The 21270-nt window shown below is 50.7% G+C and overlaps 2 protein-coding genes across 7 annotated transcripts in view; one reads left to right on the plus strand and one right to left on the minus strand.

The window, feature by feature from the left end:
* Positions 1–16118, plus strand: part of STK24 (serine/threonine kinase 24) — a 99862-nt gene extending 83744 nt beyond the window's left edge. For both annotated transcript variants that reach the window (XM_081294192.1, XM_081294191.1), the window contains exons 6-11: positions 4921–5106; positions 6895–7040; positions 8665–8788; positions 9769–9837; positions 12374–12510; positions 15768–16118. In XM_081294192.1, coding sequence (XP_081150318.1) covers positions 4921–5106; positions 6895–7040; positions 8665–8788; positions 9769–9837; positions 12374–12510; positions 15768–15804 — 699 coding nt within the window. In that variant the 3' untranslated portion in view covers positions 15805–16118. The remainder of the gene's footprint in view (positions 1–4920; positions 5107–6894; positions 7041–8664; positions 8789–9768; positions 9838–12373; positions 12511–15767) is intronic.
* A 3159-nt stretch (positions 16119–19277) lies between these two features.
* FARP1 (FERM, ARH/RhoGEF and pleckstrin domain protein 1) overlaps positions 19278–21270 on the minus strand; it is a 265707-nt gene continuing 263714 nt past the window's right edge. For all 5 annotated transcript variants that reach the window (XM_081294149.1, XM_081294148.1, XM_081294147.1 and 2 more), the window contains exon 27: positions 19278–20669. In XM_081294149.1, coding sequence (XP_081150275.1) covers positions 20588–20669 — 82 coding nt within the window. In that variant the 3' untranslated portion in view covers positions 19278–20587. The remainder of the gene's footprint in view (positions 20670–21270) is intronic.

A 21270-nucleotide genomic window follows, 5' to 3' on the forward strand; every position in this document is an offset into this window, starting at 1 on the left:
CCAGGCAAGTGCTCCACCACCTAGCCACATCTCCAGCCCTTTTTATTTTGAGACATAGTCTCCCTAAATTGCCCAGACTGGCCTCGAACTTGTGATCCTTCTGCCTCAGCAACCTCCCAAGTCACTAAGATTACAGGCGTGTGCCATCCTGCCCAGCTCCAGTCAACTCTTAAAACTTTTGAACTTTCAGGTTTGTGGGCTCAGGTGTCCAAGTGCAGATTAGGGTGATGTCAGTGTCTTAGTGTTCAGATATCAGGGACGGGCGTTGAGGGACCCTTCCCCCAGCCTCGGGTGCCTCTGTGCCAATAGCTCTTGTCCTGTACAGGCTGCTGCAAGCATGCCTGTGGTTCTGTGGCTGTCCTGCTGGGCCTGGGGCCTGGTGGACCTGCCAGGTAGCAGGGCTCCTGAGGTACGCGGCTGCAGCTGAGGCCTCCTGATGCTTACTCCCTCCCCCTTTCCAGTGCCCCTTCCATGCATCCTTGTGGGTACCTGGAAGCATCTCTGGGCTGGATCAGCATCACAGGCACAGAGATTCTTTCTCGTAGAAATTCCAGGCTTCTGTTCTGGTGGTTGCAAGCACATGCAGCCCGGAGCTCCCTCTTAGGTGCACATGCTGATGTCAGAGGCCGGGCGGGCTGGAGAGGAAGGCACGCACCGCCCCACGGCATCTTCCCCTTGCTGAACGGGAAGGATGTGCACCTTGGCTTCCTGAAGATGATTAGACCTAGAATCTCATTTACACAATAACCTCCCGCATGGTCTGTGACCCTTGTCGTTTGGGCTGTTGGGTTGCTCTCAAAAGTGTCTACACACACAGCTTCTCTTATGCCAGTCTTTTTTTTTTTGTTTTGTTACCAGGGATTGAACTCGGGGGCACTCGTCCTCTGAGCCACACCCTCAGCCCTATTTTGTATTTTATTTAGAGACAGGGTCTCACTGAGTTGCTTAGCACTCACTGTTGCTGAGGCTGGCTTTGAACTTGAGATCGTCCTGCTTCAGCCTCCCGCCAATCTCAGTTCCTAATCTTTGCGCAGTCCTGACTGCTCATTGGCCTTAATAGCCTTCATTATTACTAATATTTTTAAAAGGGATTACGTAAGCTTTGCTGGTTTCCAACTGTCCCCATACCTTGGAGACAATGCTGAACGAGAGAACTGTTTCCCACAAAGGGGCCTTGGTCTAAGGCAAAGGAAATTTAATGTTTTTTTCTTTTTAAGATTGTTGGGATGGTCTGTTAGTAAGTAGTTGAACTTGGTGAGGATGCTGCCCCTCCCTGTTCACAGCCCTTCTCTGCATCCTCTGTTGGATCAGTCAGCTGCTGCACTGTGGTTGTCCAGGGCTGGGTACTGGGGGTGCCCTGCTCCTCCAGGTAAGCAGCAGCCCAGGAGAGAAGTCGGGGAGTGGAGGATGGCCTCACACGGGCACCCCTTCCCTCCGAGGCAAGGGGATGGCACTCTGGGAAGGAGAGTCCTTGTGCTTGGGCTGTGGATACCTTGAAGAGGGTGGAGGGGCTGGGCAGAGACCCTGGCCTGCGGGGACTGCAACAGCGTCCTGGAGACACCGAGACTGGGGTCAGCAGTCCCCTGTAAACAGCTTTTCCCGGTTTTGGTCTCAGAAGCAGCACGTGTGTGTTCTTTCGTGATGACCTGGAAAATTCTGAAAAATGAAATGGAAAGAAAGGAAAAATATCTGTAGATCTGCCACCCAGGCCAAGTTATTCCACCATCCAGGCATCTCTGAAATAACCGTTTGCAATCTCATTGTGGTGAAAAATGGAAACAGCTGATGCGATGATGGAAGAAATAATGTTATTCAAGCTGAGTGCAGACAGTCGGTTGTCCAGGGGGGACTGGGGGCGGGACAGGCAGGCAGCCTGCCTCTTCCCTACCGACACTCCCACAATGAGCCTTACACCCTGGTCCCTCTCCCAGGGCCAGGAATCACCCACAGTCCTGGGTGGGGGCAAGGAGCCCTGCAGGTGGGGAAGCCTGCGGGCTAGGTTTCATTCTGGTGTGTGTACTGTTGAGACCTTTAGGTCAAGCACACATTGCTGTTGAGTGCTCGTAAATATTTTCACACCTCTAGATCCCAAGTATAAACATGTTCCTGAATGTTGCATCTGAGTATGTAAGTAGCTGTGTTAAATCCATTTTCTTTTGCCTAGTTTAGTTATAACTGTGACTTGGAGTTACACATGGTTTTCTTCTTGATTATGGAGAGGTGATTAGGGTTCCTTTGAGAATTATTTTTTATGCATAATTTTAAAATATCACTTAAATTGTTAAGTATCTTCAGATTTGTAGCCAGCTTGTTTATTGCACATTGTGTGATGTTGTGAGGACCTGGATGTTGTTCCGTGTCATTCCCTACTCTCTGTTATGTGGAGAAAGTCGTCAACCCTCAGGGACAGGTGATTCTGAGTGGTCATTCAGGAACATGCTACCTAGAAGGGTCTATGTAGGAAGTGATCGGTTCACAACTAATATCTATGTTTCAGAGCATCGACCCTTGTAGCTTTTGACTTGGGCTTGTATTAAAAACCACTGTTTGCTCTACCAGTGGTGTCTTAGTATCTGATTTCTTATATTTCCCAAATGGCAGAAAAATGGATTCCTCGTTATGCCTCATTTTTTCTGCTTTGGAAGGTGAGTGCCTTTTCCCGCATGACTTTATTTTATTTTAACACATTCTAAATCAGATGCCGTTTCTTGAATGTAGTAATAGATAGATGCAGTCATGTTTGTTAAGGTTCTCTGTAAATGCTGTGTTGTTGGAATATCATGTGATACTTCAGTAAGTTAATGGGCCATAGCAACTTAATCATTTTTCTAAGGTCGAATGTAAATAATGCTGCTCTTGAATGTTTGGGTGGCATATACATCTTCCAGATCTTACATTTATCTAGATTAGATTCACAGAAGTCAGATTAGTTGGTTTTAATAACTTTGGATATTTTCATGGCTTTTGATTGATTTGCCAGTGTCTTCAGCATTTCTTGATGCTGGTCCAGCTTTCCAGGTTTGTTAGTAGGGTGTTGGGTATTTGGAGGACCTGCCAAAGGACCCTGCAGAAGTCCTGGGTATGGGGCAGCTTTGAACCCAGCCAGGAGTAGAGGTGGGTGGAGACAAAGGGCGTGAGGAGCTCAGGACCACAGGACCACACCCTGGTGCCTGCATGGGTGTAGGAGGATCCAAAGAGGAGCACTGAGGAGCTGGGCAACCCTTGGCTTCTTCCTGGGAGGATGGCCCACATTTTGTCTTGCTGGTGCTGTCCTGGCTACCCTCCTGGGGAGGCCAGGATGAATGGTACCTGGGCTGGGTGTGGATAGGGCGGAAGGGTTTCCCCCAGTTAGCTTCAGTTGGTGCACACTGGCACTGGGGAGCAGGGCTGGCCCCTTGCAGGCTTGCTGTCTGTGTGCTTATCATCCAGCGCCACACAAAAGCAAGTCCTCAGTCCTGTGAGGGAAATCACGCAGACACCCTCTGACAGCCCGACGCGGAGACCATTGTCCGCTTTCCAGTTACAGGATTGTGAGATGCTTGGAGATGCATCTGCAGAGGCCATGTGGGCAGAGCCCTGGATCTGTGTGGCCTGAGGTGGCCAGTTTGCTGGTGGCAGCAGTTCTAAGGAGACCTGACAGGGGCAGGGGCAGACACACACTGAGATTTCAGGAGGAGCCGTGTGTGGAGAACCGCTGCTACAGGAGAGTGGCCACCTGTGCCCCTAGCTCGTCCCCTCCTCTTGTGCAGCTCACTTCCTTAGGCCCTCCAGCCATAGCACAGGCTTGGGGGCCTCCCTGCCCGTGGGCACTGTGTCCCCAGTTCCCCTCCTGCAGCTGAGGGACTCAAGTAAATCACTTTTCTGCCAATGTATAAAAAAAGTACACATGCAAAGTAAACCAAGGATTCTGAGTTGTAGAGTGAAGGAAAATGGAGACATTATTGTAATACCAGTTCTTCTAGATTGATCCTTCAGGATAAAATTTTAAATATAAAATACAGTGAGTAGCAAATGCATGGACATACACAGTCCCCTGGACGCTCTAGAGTGCTGGTGGTTCTCCCCTGCATCGTGGGAGTGACCGGACGCCGTGACTCGCACTGCTGCTCATGAGAGACAATTACATGACATGCCACTAACCAGGAAAAGAGCCAGATTCAAAGTATGGTTTTTTCCCAAATGTGAATCACTTCTGCACCATTATAATGTTGAACCTTTGTAAGCAAATCATTGCAAGTCAGGGACTATCTGTATTGTTGATTTTAGGCCAGTTTGTAGTTAAATGTTGACACACTGGAGTACTGTGGATTGGGGATTGTTAGGATGGCTGATTGATTTCAAAATACGCCATGGCACCAGACAGAAACCTGTATGGCAAAATGATTCATGTGATAGGTGCGTAGGGGTGCTGTGTATCAGCGTTTTTCACCTCTGTGCGTGTTTGAACATTTATAAACATTTTTTCAAGTGCTAGGCAGTGGTGGGAACCTTGCACATTGCATACACTTCCCCGTCCCCTCTCACAGATGAGGAAGGAAGCAAGGCTCAGACGATACTCTTGGGTCTAACACCACAGGACTTTGTAGAGCTGCCATCTGACCTGGAGGGGTGGCTGGCCGCATATCTTCCTGCCCCTGCTCCTCCCCACTCATCTGGCACCCGTGCCCCTGACTCGGGCACTCTGCCTGAGCCCCTCCTATATCAAGAGTACCTGCCCTACCAGTGGTCACACCGCCGTCTTCAGTGTGGCGTGGAGGATGTTCAGTGGAGCAGATTTTCCACTTGTTGCCTATGTAGAAGTTATATCAAGGGCTTATGAAAGTACATTTTTATCAAAAACTCGAGAGGCTGCTTCATCTAAGTGTGTTTATTTGAATGTCTTCCTGCTCTGCGTCTCTAAAGATGCTCTTGCTGTTGCAGGCGGACATCTGGTCACTGGGTATAACAGCTATAGAACTGGCGAAAGGGGAGCCCCCTCATTCCGAGCTGCATCCCATGAAGGTTTTATTCCTGATTCCAAAGAACAACCCCCCGACGCTGGAAGGGAACTACAGCAAACCCCTCAAGGAGTTCGTGGAGGCCTGTCTGAACAAGGAGCCGAGCTTTGTAAGTCTGCATCCCTCGGCGCAGCTGTGCGTGGCCCCGCTGGCAGTCCCCTGTCACTGGCCTTCTCAGCCCTTATCAGCTGTCTGCAGGATCTCATGCATTTCTCTCTCTCTTTTTTTTCATTTTTCTTTTTCTAAATGAGTTTGATTGATTTATTTGAATTGCAAATATGCTCTTACAGCCATTTTATCTTTTAAGGATTAAAAATCTATTTTCTTTCACATTCTAGCATCTCATGCCTCCCTCCTTGAGCCTGAGGAATATTTCTCCTTCATACGATAGGTGGAATCCCAAGTTTTTAATATTTAGAGAGGAGGATCAGCTGTCAACTGTAAAACTGCCTTTAGTAATGGCAGAGGGTAGCCTGAAAAGTAATGGTAATAGGTCTTCAGAGTCAGTGTGTTCTCTCTTGAGTAGTCAGTGCTGGGAAGCAAAAGATAAGGTGGAAAGGAGCCACACACCTCTTTCTCCTCCTCCTTCCTTCTCTTTTTACATTTAATCGATAATAACAGCCCATAGCAGAAACAACTACCTAGTTTTACCTCATTTTTCTCTCAGAATTAGGGCGGTTCTTTGAAAGCAGTGTATTTTTGTGTTTCACGAAGCGTCATGTCCTTGTTTTTGAGTTTTCCAACGGAGCTAGCTGAAGGCTAAGCCGGACCCCGCCTCCCCATCGCCACTGAACTCTTACTAGTGAAGACTGATGATTTTACAAGAGCATCGTGGTTTCTTCACTGGTGCCAGTTCTGGAGAAGGAATTACATGGGGGACAGCATTTCCTAAGCACTCTAGGTGACGCTGGCTCGTGTTGTTCTGTACACAGTGGTGTTGGGTTTTGTATCGTGGTTCTAGGCCCAACACAGCACAGCACTCCCACACAGCGTGTCCGTGTGTGCACGTCTTCCATTAAACACCCCTCCAGTCAGCACACACCCCCTGGCTCTCCCCCATCCCTTGGAGGAGAAGGACCTGAAGCTGTGACTTTGAGCACTCCTGTGATGTCTGGAGTTCTCCCCTGGGGCTGGGGGTACCTGAGGCCACCTGGTTTCTCACCTTCAAGTTTGAAAGAGCACTGGCTCTTGTTGACCAGGCCTTAGTGATTTGGAGGGAGTGGAAACAGCCCGAGTTGCTGATGTTTTGTGTTCCTGGTGTCAGGTCCAGGTCGGGCACACTGGGCTTCTTGGGAATTTTGCTCTTTCCAGTAACTAGGTGTGCCATCCTGCAGGGTGGAGCCCTTGGTCCGTTCGTGGTGTGCCGTGAGTCTGGGGTGTGGACGAAGCCCTTAGCTCAGTCGCAAGGAGGCGGGAACACCATCTTTCTAAATCGGGGGGGTGGATGACAGTGCCAGGTGCCTTTCAGAAATGCAGGACAGGTTCTCTCCTGGCTCCCTTCCGGTTTCTTTTAGTGTTTTTATTTTATGATACTTTGGGGTTCTCACCACACAGTACGGAATGTTAATAGTACACAGAACATGTTCTTCCGTCAGCGTCTGCCTTCAGTGCTGAGTGAGAGTGGGAGAGGAGACGCGCTCGCGGGTGGTTCAGAGCATTTGGGGGACGTTCTCTTGCTTTAATTGGACGTCGAGGACACCATTGGGAACGCCATGTCCACGCTGTGCCTGCGAGTCCCAGCCAGGGGCTCAGAGCGACCATCTTTGAGTAACCCTAAGGGGAACTTCGAAGCCCAGTCGCCCGGTCGCTGACATTTTCAGGCGTGAGCCCTCCTCTGGGATTGGATGCAGAGACTGGAAGTGCACGGGACCTCATGCCGTTCCGGGTGTCTTTCCAGAGACCCACGGCTAAGGAGCTGCTGAAGCACAAATTCATACTGCGCAATGCAAAGAAGACGTCCTACCTGACGGAGCTCATCGACAGGTACAAGCGGTGGAAGGCCGAGCAGAGCCAGGACGACTCCAGCTCTGAGGACTCGGACGCGTAGGTTGCCGCCCGAGCTGTGCCGCGGGCTCCTGGGGGGCGGTTCTGGGCGTTTCTTAGGTAACCCGCGGGTGGTTTTTGTGGTGGGCACCACGTGGACCCGGCAGGGAGTCTCTTAGCCTCGTCTTTTAGCCTCCTGTCCCCATGGAGTCTCCGACTAGCATCCGTGTGAGGGCTCTGGGTGCAGGGAACTTGACCTAGCTTCCTTTCCTGTTCTTAAAGTTCTGACCAGAGGACATTGCCTTAGATACATCTTGAAAGGCTGTGAAGGCCTGTTTTAGTGCCTGCTTGCTGTGTTCTAAGAGAAGCTCAGCCTTGTAAAGCTCTGTGTGGGGCAGTGCCTGACCGAGAGCCCGTGTCCCGCTTGGCACCCAGGGTTCCGTTGGCTGGAGACGTGGCCTGGAGCTTCCGGCTGGGACGCTGGGGGAGTTGGCTTGGCTACCCTGACCTCAGGGAAGGAAGTGGCTAGTTAGAACTGGGCCTGTAAGCTGAGCCTGGAGGACTGACCTGCTGTCCTGCACCCCCTGGCCAGAAGACAGCACCCTCCCCGTGCCGGGCCAGTGGGACAAGGGTTCTCAAGACCATTGATCTTGGAGACTGTTGAGGTGTTGCTGCCGGCGACTAGGGCAGTAGCAATGGAGGTGAACAGTGGGGAGAGAGAGGAGAGGGTTTTGAGAGCCAGGATGTGGTGATGGACTTGGGTAAAGGAGGCAGATGTGCCAGGTTTGGCAGCATGGAGTGTGATGTTCCCAGGTGGCCAGGAGATGTGCATCTTGAAGTGACACTGAGGTGTGGCCCTCAGGGAAAGAGAGCTAGGCAGACCACGCAGACTTAAGGGTCGCTGCTGTATGAAAGGTCATCGGAACCCTGAGAACCGGTGGTGTCACTCAGGGTGTGCATTTGCCATATGAGAAGAGCTCAAGTTCTGGAGGCGGGGGACCAGGCCCTAGGAAGCCAGCATGGGGATGAAGATGAACATCGAGTGAGAAGGACCCCATGGGTGGGAGGAGACCAGGCACAGCAGAGCCAAAGCCTGGGCTGATTGGCAAGGTCATTGGGACCATTGCTGTTGAGGTTCCCACAGGCCAGGACTGAATAGGCCCCCTTACCAAGTGGTGCTTGGAGGCTGGGGACCTTGGAGGTAGCATGTGGGGATGGGGTGGAAGGTGACAGATGGAAGCAGTGAGTACAGATGTACATGCATGATCTGTGGCTGAGACCAGATGTGGCCATCCACCCAAGAGTGTGATCAGGGGAAGCTGCTTGGAGGGGAGGAAGAGAGAGGGCTTCTGGGTTGGCGGGAAGGAGGCACACAGGAGAGAAGGCAGGCCTAGAGGGGGACTTGCAGGGGACGGGACGTTTTCTCCTCCAAGTTGGGAGCCACCTCTTTTCCTGTGGGAGGCTAAGAAGAAGGATGGTGAGAAGTTCAGGAGCCGCATTCTGTTCAGTGATGTAGCAGGCCGTGTGACTAGAGGATCTCGGGGGGTAAAGGGGGTGATGTGGGGGCATGGAGTGTAGATGGTGGGAGAGGTTTGCAGCTGCGGTGGAGCATGGGCTGTGGGTGGCCGAGGGCCTGAAGCCAGGGTGTCCACGCTGACTGACTCCATGGGGTCTTTGTGTCAAGGGAAACAGATGGCCAGGCATCTGGAGGTAGTGACTCCGGGGACTGGATCTTCACAATCCGAGAGAAGGATCCCAAGAATCTTGAGAACGGAGCTCTTCAGCTGTCGGATTTGGAAAGAAACAAGGTACAGTTGCTCATTCTCGAGTGCTGGCACCTGTGGTCCACCAGCAGGCACCTGCTCTTCTGTAGGGCCTTCCCTGGGAGTGGGTGGGGTCCTTGAAGCAGTCCTTGGTGGGGCTTTGCCCTTGGCATTGGCAGATCAAGAGCTGAAGTCCTGTCTGATCATGTAAAGATTGGGACCTGAGAGTCCGAATGTGGCTGTGCTGTGGCGCTCTGGTCTCCCCTCCGCTCTGGGCCACACCGGGACTCCTGACCTCCTGACCCTTGGCCATGCTCTGGAGTTGGAGTGAGGGGGTCAGGTTTCATGTACAGAACAACTTTATGGTTCTCTTTATGGGACTGTGTCCACATGCTGGGATTACTCATATAATGTACCATAATTTTATTTAAGACCATATAATTGAATGTAATCTTTTTGGTGCTTAATTGGTTAATTGGTTTTATGCCTATTTAAACTTGTGAAAAGCTATATTTTTAGGTCTTTTAAAAGTGTAGTGGAGGATTCGTCAGACAGGTGGACCAGTGGCTGTCCCTGTGGTCCCAGCCTGCTTGGATGAGTCAGGCAGGTGTTAAGTGTTGCCAGATAGAGGTGGTAACTCCAGAGAGGCCAGTCACTGCAGCAGCTCCACCTGGCTCCTCCCCTCTATGAGCTTTGGCAGAGAGCACTCCCCGAGCTTTGGCAGAGAGCACTCCCCATAGAGTGCTGGGCCATCCAGCATGGCCGCCCATCCAGCATGGCCGCCCAGGGAGTCTTTCTTCCCTTGTGGATTCAGATACTGGGTCCCTAGCGTCATGGGTCTTGCCTGTGACTGCAAACTTTGTAGCCTAGTTGAAGATGGAGAGATGGTCTTACCCAGAGTGACGGGGGCAGAGAGCATCCGCTCAGCGCGTAGAGCCAGCACGGGCTTTGGGCGGTCTGCTGCGTACTGAATCACTGCCGGTGCCTGTTCCCTGTTCCTTATGATCTCTCTTTTCTTCCTCAAGATGAAAGACATCCCAAAGAGGCCTTTCTCTCAGTGTTTATCGACAATTATTTCTCCTCTGTTTGCGGAGGTAAGAACCTGGTTGGCTTCCGGGAGCAGGGTGCTGCTCCTGTGGGGATGTGGTCTGTACAAGGTGGGGCATTGAGATAGCTGGTGTGGGCACGCTTGGCACGTCTGTGTGGCGTCCGTGGCAGGCACTGGGTTCCTTGGTGCCCATGGCTCCTGGTCTGCCTGGGCAGAGCTCCTTGTTGCCTCCCCTGGGAGGTGGCATGTGGCAGCCTGCGGTGGTCCAGCCCGGGCCTGTTATCACCGTCTGGTTCAGCAGCTTTCTCCACCATCTGCTGGTGCCGCCCAGTCTCTGTCCCAGCAAGTGTGCAGCAGTGCAAGTGGGCTTCTAACATTTGAGAGGACGGGCTCCCTGTAGGCCCTGGGCTGCCCCCATCTCTGGGACCCTGCCTGTGCCCTGGGTGAGCCGGGTCTCAGCCTTACCCTCCTGTGTCCCGTCCTCATTGTTTATGTGGCCCTCCTTGGCTTGGATGCCTCGGAGCCAGCTGACTCCCACACTCTGGGTGGTGAGCTAGGCTTCTCGGGTGGCAGCCGAATCGGGGTCCTCACACTTGAGGCTGGTGGTCTGGAGGACGGAAGTGGCCACCCAAGCTCGTCCCCCCCACTCATAGTTGGCCTGCTGTAGAGTCCAGTGTGCCTGTCCACCCACAGTGCTGCCAGAGCCCATCCCAGCTCCCATCCTCCCAGCTTTCATCCTTGTGGTCCTGAGGGCCCTGCTGTGGCCTTGGCAAGTTCTGGGCCATGTGGGAGGACGGCTGTGCCTGGGGCATCAGTGCCACCTGAAACACCTGAGCACCCCGGGTTCGGGGAAAGCAGTGTGGCCGGGCAGGTGGGAGCCCCTGCTGCTTGCCCTTTGACTCCAGCCAGACACCACTGTGCTCCGGAGTGGGCTGTGTGGGCCCTTGGGGTTCTGCTTGCTCGCTCCTTGTGACCTGCCATCATCAGCCACCCTAATAGAATCAGTGGCTGACTAGGAAAAACACAAAGGATTTTCTCATTTTCTCTGGACTTTATTTAATACCGAGTTTAAGAAGGAACCATGCCAATCATTATTCAGTATCTCCCTCAGATTAACCCTAAATGCAGCAGTGTCCTAGATTTTGGGGGGGGCTGATCCACAGGAGTCTTTTCTTATGTATGTTTTTATTAAGATATTTAATAACTAAAGTTCAAAGTGCTTAGTGTGCATTATTTTAGATAATACTAAAGTTCACATGTATGAACGAGGACGGCAGGGAGGTGGAGGCGTGGGTGTCTCCGTTACTGTCACTCGGCCTGTTTCAGGTTGCTCTCTCAGTGGTGATGGCCCACGCCTGGTACGGCCCTCTGGCGGTGGCCCATTCCCAGGGATGCCCCACTGCCCGTCCTTGTCCCTGCTTTGAGACAGTGGTGTGGCTTCAGAGCAGGGAGTGGCATGGTGGGCTGTAAGTCGCTCTCCTGGGACTCACAGTTACCGTCCTGTGAAGTCGTGGGAAGTGCCAGAGAGCCTCCCGGGGCTCCTCTGTGCTGTAGCCTGTGACCAGAAATGTTCCTGACGCTGTGGGGCCTTCCAAGGTCCTGCCCGGTCCCTGTAGAGCCCTGTTGGGAGAGGAGAAGCCACTGCTTTTTTGGGTGCCGCAGTTCTGGCAGTGACATGTTCACAGTACCCTGGAGAGCCAGAGCTGAGTGTTTTATGAAATATTCATAAAGATGGAAGGGATCTCCAGGGGTCGCGTTGGGGTCTGTCACCTCTGCAGTGCCACCTAGAGCCTCCCCTGGGAGCCTTTGGTCCCAGACTTTGCTAGATCTTCGTAGCTCTCATGCTCCTGTGTCATTACTTGGTCGCATTTTGGGAAGAGACTTGGAACTAGCCATTAGGCAAGGGGGGTGCCTGAAGACACTGTTGCCGTTTCTCACAGGAGCAGAGGAGGGGCACTGTGGATCCCCCGAATTTAGGGGATTTATGCATTTACCTGAAGGGGAACATTTGACAGCATCTGGACCAAAACGGTTTCTGCTGAAGGGTGTGTTTTTTTTTTTTTTTTTTTTGGAGGGAGTGGGATTTTTGGGCATTGAACCCAGCTGAGGATACTTGACAACTGAGCACATTTCCAGTCCTTTTCATTGATTTTTTTTTTTAATTTTTAATATTTAGATAGTGTCTCACTAAGTTGCCGAGGCTAGCTTCAAACTTGTAACCCTCCTGCTCAGCCTCCCGAGTAACTGGGGTCCAGGTGTGGGCAACACCTGGCAGGTCTCCTTGGAGTTTCAAATCTACCCGTTAAACTTGGAATCTAAGCCTGCGACCCACACCACAGCTGCAGTGTTGAGGCCAGAGTAACTTCTGGTGGCTGTGAAACTGCTTCTCTGGGACAAGCTTAAGGTTGTAATAGAAAAACAAAACAGAGGACGCCATCGGAATCCAATTTGGAGAATGTGCATGGCTGGCGGTCTCCTGGCCTGCTGCCCTTTCTGTGGAGGAGGGCTCTGCATGGTGGCCCTTGAAGGGCGTGCTGCTTGGCTTGTGTGCACGTGTCACGCTGCTCTCCCGTGTGTTTCAGCTGAAGGAGAAGAGCCAAGCATGTGGAGGGAACCTGGGGTCCATAGAGGAGCTGCGAGGGGCCATCTACCTGGCAGAAGAGGCCTGCCCCGGGATCTCCGACACCATGGTGGCCCAGCTGGTGCAGCGGCTGCAGAGGTAACTGACCGACCTGTGGGGTTTCCTCCTGAGGTCGGTGCCACTGTGGTACTGTGTTTTCTGGGTTTGTCTCCATTGTCCGCCAGCCACAGGGTTACAGCAGAGTCCAGTCAGAGGAGGCTCGTTCTGAATCAGTAGGAGAGAACCATGTGAGTCCCAAGCCACTGGAAAGAGCCACAGAACTTTGTGCCTTTGTCGCCTTTGCCACAGCTAAAGGATGAGTTTTAAATGTCTGTTCTTAACTACGTAGCCTGCTCCTGAGCCGGATCGGCCAGAGGAATACAGGCCTCAGTCAGATTCCCGTGGCTGCCTGTGGGTTTGGGCTTTAGAGTTTGTGTCCAGATGCTGGAAGGTGACTTCTGTGAGAAGAGGTGTGGGTAGGTCCTTTTCCTTAGTGGCTAGTACCCAGGCCCTGATGCCTTGTGGGCAGTGGCTGTGCCTGTTCCTACCTGGTGCCTTTGGCCACACGTTTCAGACTGAGGAACCCTCCCTGCTTTTGCTTGGGGAATATCTACGTGGAAGTCACCCCAGGCCACCTTCCTGGCTGGTCTTCCTGGCCTGGAGAGGTGTGTGGGCGGCTGCTCCGGGAAGGAGCACGGGTGCTGGGTCCCTGGCTGACGTTCCTCACTCCTGCAGTTCCAGGCCTGTTGTTGGCCTGATGCTTGTCTTCAGGTGTCCAGGAGACGGCTGAGCCTCCATGATGACCCAGAGCATTGCTAGGCCTCTTCTGAGATGGCCTCTTGACAGAAAGCACCTAGGAAGGATATGAGGGCATGTGGGGTCACTTTGGCCATTTGCAAGTGACACCTGATGGGGCTGCCCACTGTCCTTGAAGAGTCCCTTTGTCTGAGGGCATCCAAAAAAAAGCAGCCTGACATTCAGCCTCATTCTTTCCAGCTCAGCCTCCTTGGTACATGTCTCTGCGACTGCCAAGTGAGGATAGAAAGTAGAAATGGTTTCCTTAGCTGAGACGGTCGAAGGAGTCACTGATCTGTTTAATGACTGTCCTGCTGCCCCCACTTCTGCCACATTAAAAGCAATGAAACAGGTTACAGAAATAAAGCAAAAGAGAATACAAAGGTCACCCACATGCTTGCCTGTACGCAAGACTTTTTGATTTTTCTAGCTTGGTATCTTCACTTCCTTCTAATGGCATGTATTTCTTATGAAAAAGAAACTTATGCCGGGTGCAGTGGTGCAGGCCTGTAATCCCAGCAGTTTGGGAGGCTGAGGTAGGAGGATCATGAGTTCAAAGCCAGCCTCTGCAACTCAGTGAGGCACTTAGCAACACAGTGAGACCCTGCCTCTAAATAAAATATAAAAAAGGCTAGGGGTGTGGCTCAGTAGTTAAGCACCCCTGGGTTCAATTGTTCCTCCCTCCCCCCAAATAAAGAATGAAACTCATAAAGCAAATAGAACTAAACCCAGAAACTGGGTATATTGTTAGTGTCTTGCTTTGGACTTTTTTTCTGCTTGTGTAGTGTCACTTTTGAGCTCATATTTTATATGAGGTCCCCATTGCCTGAAGGTGTGGCGTGATTTATGTGTGTGCCTGGACTTCCCCAGCAGTCCAGCACTGTGCTGTGTCCCGAGCACACGGGTCAGTCCATGTTTTCCACTTCACAACCCCCTTCTCCCCGTCCCCTTTCTTTTATTGTGGATGCAAACCCACCTGCCAGCTCCATCCAGTGGGAGTGTAACACGGACTTCATGTGGATTTTAGGAGTAGATTTAAATCTGTTACACTTCAAACATTATCATTTCGATACATAATCAATATAAACAATTACAGTGTAAGATATTTTTACTTTCTTTTTTGTACTGAGTCTTTGAAATCTGGTGTGTTTACGCTTGGGCTTGAGTCCACACTTACAGTTGGGTGCTTAGTAGCCACCTGTGGCCTTCAGTGACAAGTGGACCCTCCTCCTTGGTCATCAGATGGCCTGGCTTTGGGGAGTCCCTGCAGTGGCAGCAGTCTGTTTTTTACCCAAAGTCCTCCGTGATTGGATGCCGGCCACAGTGGCTGAAGCTCAGGCTTCTTTGCAGTTTGGTTCCCAAACCCGTTACTTTGGCAAGTCGCTCAGAAAGAAAACTGTCACCTAAAGCATTTTCTAAGCCTTTCTGTCTTAGTTTTTTGAATTAATGTTTAGACTGTTCTGTGCAACATCAACTCGATATTGAAATTCAAGTGTAGAGGTTGTGGCTAATGCCTGCTTTCATGGGGACCTTGCCACTCCTACTCATAATGCCTTCTAATGCCAGGCATTATCAGTGCCTGCAGAGAGGAGCTGTGGGTAGGAGTGTTTGAGACAAGTCCTTGGCCATCTCCTGACCTGTGCCTTAGAGTTGGTTCTGATGGTGTTTGACCTCGAGGCAGCCTCAGCCCCATTGTTTTATATTCTGAAGCAAGAAAATACTATAAAATTTTTCGAAAACAAGAAGTGATTCATGGTCCCACTATTGTAGCCTGGTGGTTACCACCACCACCATCACCATCTTTTAATGCATTACCTTCCAATGCACAAGTGTGAACTTAATCCATTTCTCACATACTTGCAAATTACAGTGCTCCTGGGACTTTATTCCATGGTATTTATGATACAGAGCTTAAAAACACACAGGTATTATATGTGTATAGTCACAGCTAACTGTATTTTTCAGATTGCATAAATACAGATAATTATAATTTAAAATCTTGATTTCTTCTGGTTTGCATATTTTGCTTAACTGCTTTTCTGTTAGTCTTCAAAGTTGTTACAAATTATTCTGGTGTTCAAAAAATCTGGAGAGGTATCTCTGTGCAAATACCCATTTCCTCCTGTGAACTTTGTTTCTGAGGCCCTGCTAGGAAGCTGGTGACTTGGACCACGTCAGTATGTTGGTGGCCTAAAAGGACTTCCTGCGTCATCTTCCATCAGCTGTGGGAGGGCATCCCTGGGCTCTTGCTCTGTTACTGGACAATGTCATTTTTCCAAAATTGATCCTCAGTAAGTCCCATCCGCTGCTTGACATTTGTCCAGAAGCCTGGACACATCATTTTTCCTCTTGATCGTGTGCTATGAAGTTTTGTGTCAGAACCATGATTTTCTTAATCTTTGAGTTCTTTATTTAATAGATTTATTATCCCACTGGTATTTGCACTACTGTATTTTTAAAAATGACTTAAGACTTCCTATAAAAACTAAGATTTTTATTGTTTTAAATTTTTGCACAAGGGTTAGAAAAATGACATTTACTCCTGTTTCTTTTTTTCCTAGATATTCTCTAAGTGGTGGAGGAACTTCGTCCCACTGAAACCCTTTGGCCTCTGGGGTTTTGTTTTCCCTCCTTTCTTCTGCATCCTCCTTTTGAAAGTCGAGGAGAACCTTTGCCGGCTCTGCTGGAGGCGCCACGGAGGGCCACCCCCAAAGGCCGCGCCGTCCAGGGACACACTCAGCCCTCGCTGTGCCACAGCCTGATGAAGTCTCTCGCATGGGGTGGGGAGGGCCAGCTCCTTCAAGCAATTATTTTATTTTTTTAATGTTTTTAATTTTAACCATAGTGCACATATTCAAGGAAAATGTCTTTGAAAACAAAACCCCTGAAGTGTATATTTGGGATTGTGATAAGGCAACTAAAGACATGAAACCTCAGGTATCCTGCTTTAAGTCGATAACTCCCCCGGGAGATGGAGAATCGCTGGTGGATCTGTGTACAGACTGTATATAGCGTCATTTTTACAGAAACCCCTTTGGCGTGCATAAGGAATCACTGTGTACAAATCGGCCAAGTGCTTCTGTAGATAATGTCCGTGGAGTAAATATTTGACAGGCCATAACTTGAGTCTATTGCCTTGCCTTTATTACATGTAAGTTTTGAATCATGTGACCAGTGATTTGGGTTTTATTTTGTATTTGCAGGGTTTGCCATTAATAATAATTAACGCCCCTCGATGGAACACTCCCATTTGTACCTCGACAGATGCAAATGTCCCTCTTGTTTGTCCTTCACCCCTTTTGGTACACTTAGAAGTTGATTTCCTTTTTCATCGATGGTACTATTTCTTAGTGTTTTAAATTGGAACATATCTTGCCTCATGAAGCTTTAAATTATTATTCTGAGTTTCCCAGAGGAAGCACTCTCGTCTAACCTTTGTTTGGAGTCGTGCACCAGGCGTACTGTCCTGCCCACACGATTTTCTGTTGCACCTCGTAGCAAAATCTGCATATCATCATCCTTCCCACCTGGAAGTGTCTGGATGCTTACACCAATAAATTTTATAACACACTTATTTCGCATACTCTTCTTGAAACATGACTGCAGAGTGGACAGGGCACCTGCTCTTGTGTGTGTGGTTGTGTAAGTGTGTGGCTGGCTGAGTGTGTGTGCTGAGACAGTTCAGAAAACTCCAGGGAAAAGTGCCCAGGTGGGAAAATGCTGATGAGCAGCATTTTCAACTTTGCAGCTGTGTGAGTGGTCACTGAGATGTGGCTGGACACTGCAGATTTGTAAAACTGCTCTACCTCTTGCCAAGGACTTTAAGGATGGTTTTAGTTCTTCGGAAGGAGACCACGGCTCCCAGTGCTGTCACCCAGGATGTCTGGTTTTCTTGGTTTGCTATCAGGTGTTGTTTAGCAAGGTGGGAAATTTCTGGGTTTTCTGCAACGAGGGAGGGTTGTGTGTTTTATTTTGGTACAGGTAACATTCTTTTATATTTGTTGATGCTAATTACTGTCATCTTTTATTGGGGTAGTGGCTTGGCCCTTTAGTAATATGTTGCCAGGATTAAGACAATGGAATTTTTGGGAGGCAACGAAGTCGCTGGGTGGACTTGGGAAGTTCATTGCCGCAGTGGCCTGGAGGTTGCCGGGACAGAGAACATGCCTGAGCTCGAGGTGTTGCGGAGGGGTATCGGTTTGTTTGGATTTGATGTGGGAGTTTAGACTATGGAACCATGATGTTTTATCACAAGTGGATTTCGGTTGAATTACTAATTTTTAAAAGGGATACATGTGGCTAAAGGAACTCAGACTGCATTGCTGATTCCTATTGTAAGGGTACAAGACTCTGAGCAGTATGTGTTTCCCTATACAAGGAAAGGTCAGTTTTGTCCATCTTGGGGTATCTGGGTACCTCAAGTGTGCTATGTGTTAGGTTTTAAGAGCACCAATGTAGACGGCAGCTTTTTTGGAAGATGGAGTTCATAGGGTTTCCAGGCGGTGACATCATGACTTGATGTCAGGGCCTCACGCACGCAAGGCAGGTGCTCCACCACTGAACAGTTCTGCACTGAACCACTGAACAGTTCCTGCAGCCAGTTTCTAATACTAGTAACTGTGGTGAAGTTGCTAGGTAGACTTGGATCCTAATCAAGAATATTGGTCTTGATTAGAAAGATTCCCTATAGTCATGAGCATACAATACTGTAAAGCTCCATCTCCTGGTAAAAGCAACAAATGATTCTTTGGGAATTTGCTGGAAGCTTCCTGGGGCATGTGTTTAGACTGGAGGTTTCAACATGGACCACCTCAGTGTACTCTCTTCTGGATTGTGACTCTGTAGACACAATCGGCTGAAAAGTTGAGGGCACCTCGTTTAGCCACAGTCTAGCCTTTGTCCCCACATTTCCAGTCTTTCACTGAAGAGGAGCCAGGTGCCAGAGCTCCGATTGGAACCTGCCTCAGTAGTGCCGACGGCTGCTGGTCTTCAGCCGAGTCTGTGAGCTCAGCGTTTGGGGGTTTGCTGTCACTTGAAGTCTCCTGATGCCAAACCTGAGCTGTTTCCTGGCTCCTCAGCCCAGGGCCTGTGGGTCATGCAACTGTGGCCACCATGAAGCGGTGGCTGTGAGCTGACTGCTCAGCCATGGCTTCTGCCTTTCTCTGCGTCCTGCTGGCTGCACCTGGGAGGTGGAGCCCCAGGGTGGTTCCAGATGTCTCAACCACCTAACAGCTGGCCCCTTGCTTTCTTGACGAACTGAGTGCCACCTGTCTTCCAGTGGACAGTTCTGTTCTTGAGTTGCTCTTGTGAAGTGTCTGGCTTGGTCCTTTAGTCATGAGTTGCCAGTTGATAAGCATTCAATACTTTCTTCCTTCAGGAACAGGGCTGCATTTCTACCACAAAATATGGCAGTGGAGGCAGAGGCCCCATAGTGTGTTCTTGAGTACCCACTGGGTCACGCAAGGGTTAGCAAAGGGCTCAGCAAATGATGGTCTTTGTCTTGCATGAGAGGGGTCTCTAGAACACCACCTCCCCTGGCAGCCCATTGGGAGTGGACTTGGGTGCCCATGTTATTTTCAATTTTTTTCTGAAGCCACACGGGGAACAGAGGAGCTGGTCACAGATGGGAACCACAGGTGTCCAGCAAGTGGTTTGGAAGCATTCAGAAATGCTGAGGTAGGGAACTACCTCGTCCCCAGGTGTTCCTGAATGAGTTGGGGATGTCACTCAGCTCAGGTAAGTTCTAGAGGAAGCCTGTTCCTGATACTGCTCTGCCCCTTGGCCCCTTAGCATCTCCCTGACCCGCCCCTCCCCCAGTTTGGGAGAAGCCTGCAGGGAGCTTGTTCTCCAGGCGGTTCGTCAGGGGCTTCTTCCAAGGGAAAGTGGAAGGTCCTCCCAGTGTGTCCACACCTGTTCTATCTCCCGAGCCTGTCCTCCTCCCTCTCACGTCCACCCACCCTGCCCCTGCAGAGGTGGCGTTGTAGGCCCTTGGTCCCTGTTCCCGCCACGTGTGCACAATAAAGACAAGAGACAGTGCTGATCGTTTTGCCTTAAAACTTCAATATGCTGGATTTTGGCGTGAGGTATTTTTATTCCCTTTGTTAGTGCTTGAAACCATCTGGTACATATTGTAAGGCAAAGGATGACACATCTTGAGCTCTTGTCCGCCCGTCACTCGTGGACACCAGCCACAGCTCCATGACGGTGTGCCCAGTGTTTAGGGAAGTGGCCTCCCCGTGAGGACATGGAACAGAACCGTGCTGAATTGGCCGACTATCGTCAGGCAGGGCTCAAGAGTGCTAAGGGAATGGCAGCCACCTGGTCGCCACAGGGAACGGGTCGACGCTGCCCACCTGTGGGCACTGGGACACCAGGTTCCCAGCGAAGCGTGACTGTCCAGGGGGTGCAGTGTTACTCTGCCGGTACCCCATGCCCGGGGGGTGAGTCTAAAGAGTGAAGACAGGCACGGTAGATAACTACTAGAGAACGCGTGGTTTCCAACCACGGAGGCGGGAGGGGAGGGGTCTGGTCACGGGGGCTGGGACTACGTACCATTACTGTACAGGCTCCTGCATCCATGAAGCTCACATGACACCCCAGAACGGAACAGCACAAATGGCCCTGGTCAGTGACACACAGGTTCTCATGCTTGTGAAACACAGCAAACACCATTGTACACACCACTCACAGTACAGCAGCAGTCAGGGGCGCACTGGGTCCCTGCTCCTCCGAACAGAAAACCACCCGCTACGGTTTGTAAAGAGGAATCGATTTGGTCAACTTGGCCAAGAAGTAGGCCAGGTAACAAGTGTGTCACTGGAGCGTGGGCCCCTCGGCGGAGCGGAGTGCGCTGGGAACTGCTTATTAGTCAAGGAAAGTGAGTCCTGTGGACCTCCTGTTATAAAAGTAGAAAGATTGGGGGGAAATGAAACCTGAAAACGATCTCATTTGCTTAAGACCGCCACGCGTTGCGAACACTGGAAAAATCCATTTTTAAAACAGCAGCCCGCAGGTGGAATACTAAAAGTCCTTTTCTAAGAAAAAGAAGAGCACTTGCCCTGTCCTCGGTCGAACGGATGCGTGTGCACCGCGTTAGAGGTGCAGTCGTGGGGAAGGAATGTCGTTTGGCACTCTTTAATGACAATGCTGCAATACTGGCACAAGCCCAAGAACAGTCCCCATGAGAATGACGGCGGAAGGCCCCCAGGCCCGGAGGTGGGAGGCCCCCGTTCCAAGGAGAACTCAGCAGTGGAGAAGACAAGGTGAGGAGATGGCCACGGAGGGAGACGGGCGGGAGTCACTGTGAAACCATGTTCAGACAGGTGACAGTGTGGCTGGCTTCGTCACAGACGGTGAGCCAGCCATGGAGTGCGTCCAGCCATCAATACATGTGAGATTCTTTGTGACTTGAAACATGGGCCCGAGAGGCAGAGCTGGTGGCACTTCGGATCACTTCCATCCACCTGAAACAGAAAAGGTGACAGGACTATTTTGGGCCACTTTATTCAGTTTCATGGTTCTGTGCTGCCATTATTGGCAAAAACACGGTGTCATGGAAGCCCAACTGGTTTGAAATTGGTCATTTTGGCAGAAGAGTTTGTAAGTTAGAGTTAAAGCAGAAGGTTCCTCTAGGGGTCCCCAAGGAATGCAGTTTGAGAACCATAGGAGCCAGAGGCACGGGAGGCCACAGGCTCACTTTGACCCATTTAGGATGAGGTGGCTTTGGCTGTGTGGGAGAGCTCTACCTCCTGATCTTTTCTGAGGATACTGAATGTTTCCCAACCTGCTTGGTGGGGAATCCATTTTATGCTGTAGTAACATGTCCCCGGGGGTCATTTGGCAAAGTCTGGAGGATTAGCAGCCAGGGCAGCTTCCCCCTCCCCAGTCCATCTGGTTCAAAGTGTCCGCAGGACTGAGGCCGGGGAGCTGGGCTGAACCAAGCTTCCTCCTTGACGGAGGACCTTCACGCAGCTCCCAAGTTAGACGGATCCAGCTCAACTCCTTGGTCCAAGTCCAGGATCAAGTGTGAGAATCACTATCCTGTGGGCTCGGTGGCAAACTGTT

This window comes from Spermophilus citellus (assembly GCF_964194105.1).
Source record: "Spermophilus citellus genome assembly, chromosome: 1".
In the NCBI taxonomy this organism is placed as follows: Eukaryota; Metazoa; Chordata; class Mammalia; order Rodentia; family Sciuridae; genus Spermophilus; species Spermophilus citellus.